A 14744-nucleotide genomic window follows, 5' to 3' on the forward strand; every position below is an offset into this window, starting at 1 on the left:
AACTTTGAGGTTCGCCGATGACATTGTAATTCTGTCAGAGACAGCAAAGGACTTGGAAGAGCAGTTGAATGGAATGGACAGTGTCTTGAAAGGAGGATATAAGATGAACATCAACAAAAGCAAAACAAGGATAATGGAATGTAGTCTAATTAATTCGGGTGATGCTGAGGGAATTAGATTAGGAAATGAGGCACTTAAAGTAGTAAAGGAGTTTTGCTATTTGGGGAGCAAAATAACTGATGATGGTCGAAGTAGAGAGGATATAAAATGTAGGCTGGCAATGGCAAGGAAAGCGTTTCTGAAGAAGAGAAATTTGTTAACATCCAGTATAGATTTAAGTGTCAGGAAGTCATTTCTGAAAGTATTCGTATGGAGTGTAGCCATGTATGGGAGTGAAACATGGACGATAAATAGTTTGGACAAGAAGAGAATAGAAGCTTTCGAAATGTGGTGCTACAGAAGAATGCTGAAGATTAGATGGGTAGATCACATAACTAATGAGGAAGTATTGAATAGGATTGGGGAGAAGAGAAGTTTGTGGCACAACTTGACCAGAAGAAGGGATCGGTTGGTAGGACATGTTCTGAGGCATCAAGGGATCACCAATTTAGTATTGGAGGGCAGCGTGGAGGGTAAAAATCGTAGAGGGAGACCAAGAGATGAATACACTAAGCAGATTCAGAAGGATGTAGGTTGCAGTAGGTACTGGGAGATGAAAAAGCTTGCACAGGATAGAGTAGCATGGAGAGCTGCATCAAACCAGTCTCAGGACTGAAGACCACAACAACAACAAACAACATGATGGAGAATCTGGTAATTCAGTGTAATAATTGTGATTCTGTCTGGTTAATAGAGATTTAAAAAATGGACACAAGTCACTGTAGAGTTGTCCACCGCAACACAAAGTTGTACTTGGCAAAGTTTTCTCTGTAGTTTTCTTATCGATTATGGACTTGCTAGCGGGCCGAGTAGAAGGTGTTGATACTGCAACCTTGAGAACTACAAGTTATCACTGACTGGTACAGGATTTCGCGGTTGGCGATTCCGCTGGTCTGGTTTTGCGGGACAGACGCTATCGTTCTCTCGAAATCCCTTCACGTAAGACGAAAAGAAGCACCAAGATAACAGAAGGTCGATACCTGCATAAATGAAGAGTCTAAAACTGTGATTTCGTTCTCTAGCGGCAGACACTTCCCACCTTCGACAACCGGCTTCTATTTTCTGGAACTCTGCTTATAGAGTTTTACCATGTCATTTGATACCCTCACTTCGGGTAAAACTAACTTCAGGCTGAATGATACGTTGTGGTCAACAACGCTCGAATGACGGTAACGGAGCCATCAGTTCTAATCGAAGAAGTAAAAGGAAGTTACATCATGAAATCTCGCCGATGTCATGATCATGAAAGTTGGCTTAGTTGGTGAACGATGAGGGTAAGAGGCGATCCTTGCAATGACATACGCCTTACGGCGCATACGCACTAGGCCAACGAATTAAAACCAACCGCATCGTTGGCCGAGATTTGCTTAATATGTACGGACGGCAAATCAGAACCAACAAAGCAGTTTGCCTTGGTTGCGGTTCGGATGCCAACGGTAGCATCAAAGCATTGGCGTTTAGTTGACTCCCTACTTTTTAAAAGCAATGTCATTTCTTCTTTTATTTTTTTTTTTTTTGGTGGCCAGCTTCTTGCAGAAAAATAAATACTGCGTACGCGACGACTTCTAAATCTTCTACTGCCAATTGGTTTGGTAAGGATGAGAGGTCAAATGACAATGCGTTGGCGACCGACGTTCAGCCTTATCCATTCGCTATCGTTCGTTGGCCTAATGCGTTTGCGCCGTTAAGTGATTTGGGAAAGAATCGTCAATAAAAAGTAGGATGGTCTTCCGAAGAATCAAGACCCATTTCTTCCGAATACGAAGTTATTGTCGTGACAACTACAGCATCCGCCTTTACTCTACGCCAGTTTAAGACACAAGCAATACGAGCCGCCGCTTGGGACGCGAAGTAGGGAGGGCGGTTATGCATGGCATGTAGAAATTTTAAAACACGATACAAAAACATATCAGGTGTTGGAAGTACGAAACAAACCATTCCACATTTGCAGAAGATTTAAAACACCATAAGCACCATCCTACAGACATGTCACAAGAAATGAAAATAATGACAGTAAACGACCATGACAAATACCCTATACAAATGCAAGAAAACTTCCACATTCAGAAAGCTATTGCTGAAACCAGACATGTGATAAATGAGCAAACACATATCAGTACAGGCTCCCTACTACACTTAAAAAAAATAAATGATAAAATAAAAACATCTCACTCACATAAGCAGCCACAATAAAAAGCTGACCAAAATAAATATTTCACACCAAAACACACACTCACACACATACACACACATACTTACACAAACAGATCACAGATAATTCAAAAATTACACTCGGAAGTTGGCAATAGCATTCGATATTTGGCAATAACATCCGACAATCGGCAACACAAACCAAAACATTGCATCAAAACAAGTGTTCAGTTCCTAGTGCTGTGAAATGTGGAAAAAATCCCAAGTGGCAATTATAAGAAGAGGAACGGCACCAAGAATGGAACAGACATATGATATGTAGAAAATCGTCCACGCAGCCTGTAAGTAGAATTTAAAATATTACTACATGATACCAAAAACAAACCACCAGAACTGTTTATAACCTATAGGTACATTACCCCAAAATGTAAACTAAATAGTAAAACGTGTATATATTCCAGGCCACTGAAGATGCCTTGCAGAGAATTAAGGCGAAACGCGTATGGCACGAAAATTGTGTTTCATTCAGTTGTAGTCGGGCGGTCCAAAAAGTAAAAATTATCAGTATATCGTAATAAATTATTTTCTCTGTATTCATGGCTGCACGGTTTAGAATGACGTTTCATTACGTTACCTTCTGTGACATTAAAATTATTTTGTTCTATTCTGTTCAGATAATCTGATGATGTCTCACAAGGGCGAAACGCATAATTGCAGTTGATAAATCAGTTTTTCAAGTGAGACTGCCTTTATGAAAAAAAAACTAGTTGGTATGATGAATTTCAGCTTGCTCTAAATATAGAAAAATGTAAGTTAATGCGGATCAGTAGGAAAAACGGCCCCATAACGTTCGAATACAGAGTTAGTTGTTCTTTTTGACACAGTTACGTCGATAAAATATCTGGGCGTAACGTTGCAAAGCAATACGAAATGAAACGACCGCGTAAGGACGGTAGCAGGAAAGGTGAATGGATGACGTCGGTTGACTGGGAGGATTTTAGGAAAGTGTAGCTCATCTGCAAAGGAGGCTGCGAATAGAACACTAGAGCGATACACTCTTGAGTATTGCTCGTGTGTTTGGGATCTCCGCCAGATAAGACTAAAGGATGTCATGGAAGCAGTTTATAGGCGAGCTACCTGATTTGTTACCGGTAGGTTCGATCAAAACGCGAGTATCACGGAGATGCTTCGTGTACTCAAGTATGAATGCCTGGAGGGAAGACGACGCTCTTCTCCTGGATCTGAAGCTTACGCAGAGCGATTCTACTGCCGCCAACGTACATTTCGCGTAAGGAGCACGAAGATAGGAAAAATTAGCGGTCGTATGGCAGCACGTAAACAGTCGTTTTGCCTTCGCTCTATTTGCGAGTGTAACAGGAAGGTAAATTACTAGTAGCAGCACAAGATACCCTCCGCCACGCTCCATGCCGTACATCTACATCTACATCTACATCTATACTCCGCGAGCCACCTTACGGTGTGTGGCGGAGGGTACTTATTGTACCACTATCTGATCCCCCCTTCCCTGTTCCATTCACGAATTGTGCGTGGGAAGAACGACTGCTTGTAAGTCTCCGTATTTGCTCTAATTTCTCGGATCTTTTCGTTGTGATCATTACGCGAGATATATGTGGGCGGTAGTAATATGTTGCCCATCTCTTCCCGGAATGTGCTCTCTCGTAATTTCGATAATAAACCTCTCCGTATTGCGTAACGCCTTTCTTGAAGTGTCCGCCACTGGAGCTTGTTCAGCATCTCCGTAACGCTCTCGCGCTGACTAAATGTCCCCATGACGAATCGCGCTGCTTTTCGCTGGATCATGTCTATCTCTTCTATTAGTCCAACCCGGTAAGGGTCCCATACTGATGAGCAATACTCAAGAATCGGACGAACAAGCGTTTTGTAAGCTACTTCTTTCGTCGATGAGTCACATTTTCTTAGAATTCTTCCTATGAATCTCAACCTGGCGCCTGCTTTTCCCACTATTTGTTTTATGTGATCATTCCACTTCAGATCGCTCCGGATAGTAACTCCTAAGTATTTTACGGTCGTTACCGCTTCCAATGATTTACCACCTATGGCATAATCGTACTGGAAAGGATTTCTGCCCCTATGTATGCGCATTATATTACATTTATCTACGTTTAGGGAAAGCTGCCAGCTGTCGCACCATGCATTAATCCTCTGCAGGTCCTCCTGGAGTACGTACGAGTCTTCTGATGTTGCTACTTTCTTGTAGACAACCGTGTCATCTGCAAATAGCCTCACGGAGCTACCGATGTTGTCAACTAAGTCATTTATGTATATTGTAAACAATAAAGGTCCTATCACGCATCCCTGCGGTACTCCCGAAATTACCTCTACATCTGCAGATTTTGAACCGTTAAGAATGACATGTTGTGTTCTTTCTTCTAGGAAATCCTGAATCCAATCACAAACCTGGTCCGATATTCCGTAAGCTCGTATTTTTTTCACTAAACGTAAGTGCGGAACCGTATCAAATGCCTTCCTGAAGTCCAGGAATACGGCATCAATCTGCTCGCCAGTGTCTACAGCACTGTGAATTTCTTGGGCAAATAGGGCGAGCTGAGTTTCACATGATCTCTGTTTGCGGAATCCATGTTGGTTATGATGAAGGAGATTTGTATTATCTAAGAACGTCATAATACGAGAACACAAAACATGTTCCATTATTCTACAACAGATTGACGTAAGCGAAATAGGCCTATAATTATTCGCATCTGATTTATGACCCTTCTTGAAAAGTTTGCAGATTACGTAAGTAGATGTAGATTAGCGGTTTTAGTGTTTCGGCATAGTACTGTTTGCGTTATCGATTATCATGTGAGTATGGAATCGATTAATTGAGGAGGTCGATACCGAACGTTATGAAGGATATCAAGACCTCATACGACGACTCCATAGGATTGGAGCCAGAGAGTATCAACATATTGTTCGCCTAGTCGTACAGCATCGTTCAGCCACCACACGAACATGAGCTTGTTTTCAACAAGTCATGTACCCACATCAACAGTGTGACAATGTTTGGCCATTGTTGCGGCTTCCATTGACAGCAGCAGTCACATTTGTGACGTATTAAGTCAGGTGGTAACGCTACGCTTCAACAAGATAACAAGACCTCATGTAGCCTGTGCTATCCTGACCTTCTTCGATAGAGATGGTGTTCGACTGTTGGCCTGGCCAGCACATTCTCTAGATTTCTCATCCATTGGAAACATCTGAGTATGGGTTTCCGGCAGACTCAACAGCCACTATGACTGATGAAACCTGGCACAGAGTTGAAGCGGTATGGAGTAACAAACATGTATCTGTCTTTCAAACTCAGTTCGACTCAATGCCCAGATGGGTTAGAACACTTGCTGCTGCCAGAGATACCAAATTTCACATCCTGTGTACCCAAAATTACCTAAAATTTAATCATGTAGTCGCAGTGCTACACTGTACATGCAGTTTTGTTGAGTTAGTTACTTACTTTCATACTTGATTACTTACTTGTTCCATAGATCATATTCAAGATAAACATCATGATGTGGAGTGTGTTAACAGACCAAACACAGAACACAGATATTTATATCTAAAAAAAGAAAAAGTGGCTTAATGCGGCCCATTTACAGTTTTTTATGTAAAAGTGGATAATTATTTCCATTCAGTGTCTGTGACATGGATGAAGTTGTTAAGGGAAAACATCTTTAATCCATATTTGGAAACACTTCTTCTATCTGCCAGGCACATTATTTCCATAGGCCGATTGTCAAAGAGTTCTCGTACTTTTCTCTGCCAATGTTACATTAATTAAAGGGTAATGTAATCACTTTTACTTCTAGTGTTGTAGTTACGAGTATGTCTGTTACTCGCAGACTTGAATGGATTGTTGATAAATTTCACAAGTTAATACACGTACCTTGAGGTTGAGGTTAATACTTCCAGCAGCGTAAAGACACGCCTGAAAGATATACGTATGTGAACTGCAGATATATTTCTAATTACCATCAATGATAAAATCAGCTACAGTTGAAAAAATATTTATGTCTAAAAAGGAAAGCAGAATCCAGTTTCAGGACCTGCGTCCCAGATTCAGGTGCATATTAAAATGTAAATCCAGAAAGGATACATCACTGAGGTTAAAATAAGTTAAAATATCGCTGGCTACATGACATGAAACAGGATATCCTCTTCAATCCTAGGCCCGCCAGAAAGTCTCTCCCAGAGGAGGAGAATAGGATGAGCCACACTTGGATCCACATGAAGGCAGGCAGGTGGTCTTTCGGACACAGTGCTACATACACACCCATGATGTGGCTTTCTTTTTTGTTTTGCTCGAATAGTCCAGCATGACTTTTTACATTCTGTTTCTCTCTCTCTCTCTCTCTCTTACTGGTCATACCGGACTCGAGAGTACATTACCGCAGCAACGTATTTTCGCCATCTGTCCCTGTCTTGGGCTATTTCCTTTCATTCACCTTCAATACCTAGGCTCCTCAAATCAGCCTTCGCATTGTCCTCCCATCTACGCGTCGGTCTCCCCACAGGACGTTTTTCCTCTAAGTGCCCTACCAGGACTCTGGGCGCTGCCCTGGCCTCATCCATTCGAGCTACGTGACCCGTCCATCGCAGCCTACGTGACGTAATAATACTGATTATGTCAGGGCTTGAATAGAGTTCATGAACCCCTTCGTTATGCAGTTTTCGCCACTCTCCGCTAATGTCATCCCTTTTTGCTCCAAAAATTATCCTCAAAATTTTGTTTTCAAATACTCGAAACGGCTTTTCATTTTGCACAGTGAGAGACCAAATCTCACACCCATACAGCATAACTGGTAGAATAATAGTTTTGTATATTCTAATCTTTAAATTCCTAGACAATATCTGTGACGAAAGTAATCTATTCAGTGAGAAGTAGCACGCATTTCCCGCCCGTAATCTCTTCTTCAGTTCGGATTCGATCTCATTTCTCGAAGTGATGTTGACGCCTAGATACTTTTTCAAACTGCATGTCTCCAAATCTTAACATTTCCTGATCTACTGCTGTTGGCATTCTAGTTGTAACCAGGTATTTACCTTTGTCTTCACATATCCTTAGACCTACAACTTCACTAGCCTTGATTAACGCATTCACATTTGCTGTTACAGATTCTTTCCTATCGCTAATGGTGTTAGGTCACTTGCATACCCCAATATCTTAATATTTCCATTTAACTCCACACCCTCTGAATTATCTGTTGCCATTCGCACAATATATTCTAGGACTAAATTAAAAAGTAGCGGAGACAGGGCATCTCCCTGCTTAAGTCCGTTCTTTATTACAAATTTTTCTGACTCCAATTTCCCCACATGTACTCTACCTTTTGTGTTTTTCGAACTCGCTTCTGTTTCGTAAGTAAAAAATAAACCACGCATTTTCTGAGCTACGTATCCAATAACAATTAAACTTCTTTAATAGAATAAGTCACAGGAGATACCACCTGGTGAGATTTTATCGTTCAAAATTTTTATTATGTGCTTAGTAAATGTGTAAATACACTCCTGGAAATTGAAATAAGAACACCGTGAATTCATTGTCCCAGGAAGGGGAAACTTTATTGACACATTCCTGGGGTCAGATACATCACATGATCACACTGACAGAACCACAGGCACATAGACACAGGCAACAGAGCATGCACAATGTCGGCACTAGTACAGTGTATATCCACCTTTCGCAGCAATGCAGGCTGCTATTCTCCCATGGAGACGATCGTAGAGATGCTGGATGTAGTCCTGCGGAACGGCTTGCCATGCCATTTCCACCTGGCGCCTCAGTTGGACCAGCGTTCGTGCTGGACGTGCAGACCGCGTGAGACGACGCTTCATCCAGTCCCAAACATGCTCAATGGGGGACAGATCCGGAGATCTTGCTGGCCAGGGTAGTTGACTTACACCTTCTAGAGCACGTTGCGTGGCACGGGATACATGCGGACGTGCATTGTCCTGTTGGAACAGCAAGTTCCCTTGCCGGTCTAGGAATGGTAGAACGATGGGTTCGATGACGGTTTGGATGTACCGTGCACTATTCAGTGTCCCCTCGACGATCACCAGTGGTGTACGGCCAGTGTAGGAGATCGCTCCCCACACCATGATGCCGGGTGTTGGCCCTGTGTGCCTCGGTCGTAGGCAGTCCTGATTGTGGCGCTCACCTGCACGGCGCCAAACACGCATACGACCATCATTGGCACCAAGGCAGAAGCGACTCTCATCGCTGAAGACGACACGTCTCCATTCGTCCCTCCATTCACGCCTGTCGCGACACCACTGGAGGCGGGCTGCACGATGTTGGGGCGTGAGCGGAAGACGGCCTAACGGTGTGCGGGACCGTAGCCCAGCTTCATGGAGACGGTTGCGAATGGTCCTCGCCGATACCCCAGGAGCAACAGTGTCCCTAATTTGCTGGGAAGTGGGGGTGCGGTCCCCTACGGCACTGCGTAGGATCCTACGGTCTTGGCGTGCATCCGTGCGTCGCTGTGGTCCGGTCCCAGGTCGACGGGCACGTGCACCTTCCGCCGACCACTGGCGACAACATCGATGTACTGTGGAGACCTCACGCCCCACGTGTTGAGCAATTCGGCGGTACGTCCACCCGGCCTCCGGCATGCCCACTATACGCCCTCGCTCAAAGTCCGTCAACTGCACATACGGTTCACGTCCACGCTGTCGCGGCATGCTACCAGTGTTAAAGACTGCGATGGAGCTCCGTATGCCACGGCAAACTGGCTGACACTGACGGCGGCGGTGCACAAATGCTGCGCAGCTAGCGCCATTCGACGGCCAACACCGCGGTTCCTGGTGTGTCTGCTGTGCCGTGCGTGTGATCATTGCTTGTACAGCCCTCTCGCAGTGTCCGGAGCAAGTATGGTGGGTCTGACACGCCGGTGTCAATGTGTTCTTTTTTCCATTTCCAGGAGTGTAGTTGGCTCAGTACAGTGGTCCTTTTGAAATCCAAACAGTGATTAGCTAAGTATCCCGTACTGCACAGGTGTCTGACAACCTTGGAGAAAATAGCCTTCTCAAAAAATTTAGAATATCATGTAAGGAGTACCGTGATGGTTATTGACCTGTGGAGTCACCCTTTGTATAGAGAGCCCTAACAAAAGCGTATTTCCGTCTGTCTGGGAACACACCCTGAATTAATTAAGCATTATGATAAGTGACTAAGAATCTTGTGTATTACAAGGCCACAACTAATAGTTGAATTTTTATTTTAAATGGGAATGTGAAATAAATTTTTATTTCATTAAACGTCCTCTGTATTGCTTCAAGTGCACCGTTTTGCTTCTTCTAAAATGTTTGCTCCAGTTTTCTCAATTATTTTGTAAATTAAGTATTAAAAATATCGGCGGATGAATCTTCTTTTGCAATCTTCCCGTTCTTTGTAACATAAATAATGACAGGTTTTGTGGCTGATTTCCCTTTCTTTTTTTTGACAGTATTCGATTTTGATTTGATTTTTTTGTCTGGTCTGTCAGTTTCAGACAAGATGTACATACTAGAGTTTCTTACAACATTTCTTAATGTGTTACGGTACCGTTTATAATATGAAATTATTTCTGGATTATTACTTGTTCTGGTTATTTTGTACAAGTTCTAACTTCGCTGTCAAGAGACTCTGATACTTGTAATGGTCCAAGGTTTTAAAATAATTTTCCATTGTTACATTTGTAACAATGTGTATTTTGCAGGGCTTGAGGTTGATTTCAGGAACTGCTATACAACACCATTAGTAGTTGTAACTCTGCCTTAAAATATGTGTAAATGTATGAATTATTCATTCTATAAACGGTTTATGCCTTTAGTTCTTTTCCTCTTTGCAGCGTCTGCTCTGAACTGTTACCTGTGCCGTTCAGCTGAAGATCCTTCATGCGCAACCAGTCCGCAAAACCAGGGAGATTGTGATGATTACCTGGCTTTAAATGCTCCAATCGTCCAAGCAAATACAATTAAGAACACCACTCATTGCGTCAGTCTCGTATACACCAGTAAGTATTGTAACTTACATGTTCATTGTTGCATTTCCTTGTAATTCCTAGATTTTTGTTGATATTTCATTCACACCAACAAGGGGAGGCCACGACATTTGGAACGCGGATTTGCTTCAAACTTCGTACACTCGTAGTACTCCATCAGGACAACAAAATGTGTAGCAGTAGCACGTACTTCTCAAGCGGAAAAAAAAAGAGTGGGTAGCGTTAATGCCCCTTAATCGCTGGATCGAGTCCCGTTCGTCAGCTTTTTTTTATTTCTAACGCAGTCAATTTATTTACTATTTATATTACAATTGATATAATGGGAAAATACGTGTAATCGAATGAACTTTTATTAAATTTACAATGTTATTTGACAGTCTACAAATTTTTATTATCACAAATAATATAATATTCGTAACTATCGACTAGTAAACGACCAAACGCATAAAGTGATACTGAAAATATATGCTTGTCCGTGTCTTCAAAATTGTTCGTATTTAATCGAAAAAGAACGAGAAATTGCTTCTCGTGAAGACGCTATTAAAATACACTCGATACTGCGTGATCAATTATCAGCGCCGATATTTGAGGAAATGTTGCGTTATGCATGGTTTGCTTCCAAATTATCAGCTGAAAGCGAGGTTTTTGAAAATGTTAACGAGGTTTGTTTTTCCACGGAAAACCTCAAAAGACATTGCGTATGCGGAAACAGCATTTATTCAATGCAGCAGCTGTCGTTTAACTGTATGTTTTCCATGTTTTTACGAAAAATACCATCCTGACATTGTACTCGTAATGTTGAAAGCGACAATTAATTGTACATCTTTCGAAAGCCGTCTGTGGCGTTCAAAACTTGGAGGTAACAAGTAGTTTCGGGCTCCTTCCACGTGTAAGGGATTTCTCAAATCACAGACAAGCATACATTTTCAGTATCACTTTATGCGTTTAGTCGTTTACTAGTCGATAGGTATGAATATTACATTATTTGTGAAACTAAAAATTTGTAGACTGCCAAATAACATTGTAAATTTAATAAAAGTTCATCCGATTACACGTATTTTTCCCATTATATCAATTGCAATATAAATAGCATAGAAAATGACTGTGTTAAAAATAAAAACTGAAGAACGGGACTCGATCCAGCGAGTACGGGGCTTGAACGCTACCCACTTTTTTTTAAAAAATCTCATTTTGTTTGTCTTTGTTCTTTGTATCTGCTTGGGGCGGACGTCGCAAGATATCCGTTTTAGTTCGTCGTTGATCCATTAACTAAGGTTTTTTTATTATTTATTTATTTATTTATTTTTATACAGAGGGCAGCTAACCCTCTGACCGAACACGCTGAGTTACCGTGCCGGCATCCACTCGTCGTCGGCCGCCGCTTTCTGGTAAAAACGGCCACGCACAGGTATATATTTGACGACCGAAATTATCTTGCGATTTTCTCAATAACGCTTGAGAAGTACGCGCTACTGCTTACACATTTTGTTGTCCTAATGGAGTACTACGAGTGTACGAAGTTTTAAGTAAATCCGTGTTCCAAACGTCGTAGCCTCCCCTTGCAAGTGAGGACACCGGTATATTGTTGAGCTTGATGTAAATTCAAAATGACCAGTATACTGAAGAAGGGGTGGGGATGAAAGTACTAAAATCCCCCTCCCGGGGGTGGTATAGAAGCGTGTAAACTCCCATAGTGTGTGTAACGTAAAGCGTGTGTATGTGTGGTTGCCTAATGTTGTCTCCGCAACGGAATTCTCCCGCCTGCAATGCAAGTGACAACCTATAGGGATTTCCATCATACGAGGTATCGTGTTGTGGTTTTACTTCAGTTCAGTTTAGCAGGTCACATCAATCACTTCTGATCGAACGAGGTGCCGCACTGGTTAGCACACTGGACTCGCATTCGGGAGGACGACGGTCAAATCCGCGTCCGCCCACCCTGATTTAGGTTTTTCGTGACTTTCCTAAATCGCTTCAGGCACGTGGTTCGTTCCAAAGGGCACGGCCGAATTCCTTCCCCATCCTTCCCTAATTCGATGGGACCGATAACCTCGCTGCTTGGTCCCTTCCTGCAAATCAACCAACTAACCAACCAACCATTCCTACAGGTATGCCACTACAACGGATCACAATTTGGTAACGTAAATTATTTATTCTCAAAAAACATGTAGAATGCAAAAAGTTGTACAGATATGAAGTACACAATGTCGGATTCTACCCTACATGTAATTTAGAGATATTCAGAAAATATGTTTGAGAAACGGAAGGCCACACCCTGACTGGCATTTTATAAAAAATCTCAGTGGACAAGCAAATGGAACCCAACACAGTTACTGTGAATGCTTCCCTGTCCACTGAACAAGAGTGGGCATATCCCCTATTGAAGTACGGACAGGAGTTGTACTGCACCGATGATCTGCATGTTGGGATGTTGGGCACTGTGCAGATGAGGTATGTGGCGTACCTGCAATTATCTGCCTACCCAGTGAACGCAATATGCCATCTGCAAACTCCTAGGGCTGAAAATACCTCAGCACAAGACAGAACATGAGTCAATGTCTCTGTTAGCTCACTAGTGAGGAACACAAATTCGACTCAAGTATACCACCGTAAAGAAGTACTTCTTTGAGTGTCAGACGCCACAGAGGGCTAAGGAATCGTCTCTCAATTAAACAGAAGAACAACTCCGTTCACAGGGAAACGGTTTTATGTGCTCCTTGTGTCACAAGCAACACTTCTCAAAATTTAATCGCCAGATTCTCCGCTGTAGGCCTCACTAGTGAAGTCTCTAAGTCGATCTCTGGAGAGAACTGTCTTCGATCGATCCCCGCAGGGAGGTGCCTCTTCTCGCCATATGCTGCTTGTTCCTGCACAACCAGTCTCTGTGTCTGCGCTCAGGCCATGAATCCCAGTGGATATTACAAAAACATTGCTTCCCAGTACGTGGGTCATGCATCTGCCATTCAACCACTGAAGCTCATAGTCCTTTCAGAATATTTTCCTCTCCTACGTCAGCACTCTACCAATCAGAGAAGTGTCTCTGCTTAACAGCGGGAAGTGTGCCCCAGCGCTTCCCATGAGGATATTCGTTGGAGGTCAGCTTGCGACCATTGTTTGTGAACCTCCGCATCTTTCGCACTAAACGGATGTCTTTTCACCTAGTTCCACCCCTGACCTCTTCCTCCAGGAACGCTATTTAGAAATTTTGTACGTTCCACCACAGTGCAAGCTCCCACTCACACTGTCTGCACTATGGAGATTCTGTGGCCTCCAGCTTTGCTCTCTCACAGGACAGTAAATGTCCGTCCCTGCTGAGCATGACAAGTCTCTTCCCAGTCTCTCTTTAGCCGATAGTGGCGACAAAACTTGTAGCCTACATCGCTTTTTTTGTCACTGTCAACTCTAGTTTACACCTAGACATGCAGCACTATAGAAATTGTTGGTATGTGGTGCTAGCCGATATCAGCCAATGAAATGATTAATAATAAGACTATGCATCATAAACATTGATCTAATATAAATATAAATCAAAAAAAACCAACAGAATGTTAAATGTATAGAGACAAAATTTTGCCGCATTACAAGGGTTGTTTTGTTGGTTGCCTCTATTGGTCAATTTTTGTTCGGCTGACCAATCATCCGCATGGATGCGTCGGTTAGGACTGCTTGCTTTTTTCCGTAAACGCTATTTCATGAGTTCAATGATATTTGCTTCACTTCTTCTATGCCCTGAAAACCTTTCCTTTCTAGGTAATATGAAATATTCATTTGAGACCAGATACAGTAGGAGGGGCAAGTGAGAATGGGACGACGTGGATCGGTGCGGCGGCAGCCACGAAGTGGTTTTTAGGTGGTTTTACACATCCCGCTTGTGCCATACCGAAGTCCCACCTCAGATTCACAGTACACAAGCTCGCTTTCGTGCGAATAACACTACACACAGACAGTTGGGTCATACTTTTTTTCTATTAATTCGAAATAGGAGAAAGAATGCCACAGACTTGATAAGTGAAATGAGTTGGCAATCACTAAAACAAAGGCGTTTTTCATTGCGGTAGAATCTTCTCATGAAATTTCAATCACCAACTTTCTCCTCTGATGGTGAAACATTTTGTTGGCGGCCACCTACAATGGAGAAATAATCATAATAATAATATAAGAGAAATCAGAAGTCGCACAAAAAGATTTAAGTGCTCGTTTTTGCCGCGCACCGTTCAAGAATGGGACGGCAGAGAGTTTGAAGGTGGTTCGGTGACCCATCTGCCAAGTACTGAACTGTGCGTTGAAGAGTAATCGTGTAGTTGTAGATGTAGACATTCCGTCCCTGGGTGTTACGGGGTAGTGACAGGAACGGCATAAGACGATCCCTTAAATTAACGTCGCCAGATTCGTAAAATAACAATGCCGTCTTGGCAC

At 42.6% G+C, this 14744-nt stretch overlaps 1 protein-coding gene across 1 annotated transcript in view; it reads left to right on the top strand.

The window, feature by feature from the left end:
• Window positions 1-14744, top strand: part of LOC126458424 (uncharacterized) — an 89601-nt gene that overhangs the window by 46113 nt on the left and 28744 nt on the right. The window contains exon 2 of the mRNA XM_050095461.1: window positions 10176-10340. Within this exon, the coding sequence (XP_049951418.1) occupies window positions 10176-10340 (165 nt within the window). The remainder of the gene's footprint in view (window positions 1-10175; window positions 10341-14744) is intronic.

This window comes from Schistocerca serialis, chromosome 2, assembly GCF_023864345.2.
Source record: "Schistocerca serialis cubense isolate TAMUIC-IGC-003099 chromosome 2, iqSchSeri2.2, whole genome shotgun sequence".
Lineage (NCBI taxonomy): Eukaryota > Metazoa > Arthropoda > Insecta > Orthoptera > Acrididae > Schistocerca > Schistocerca serialis.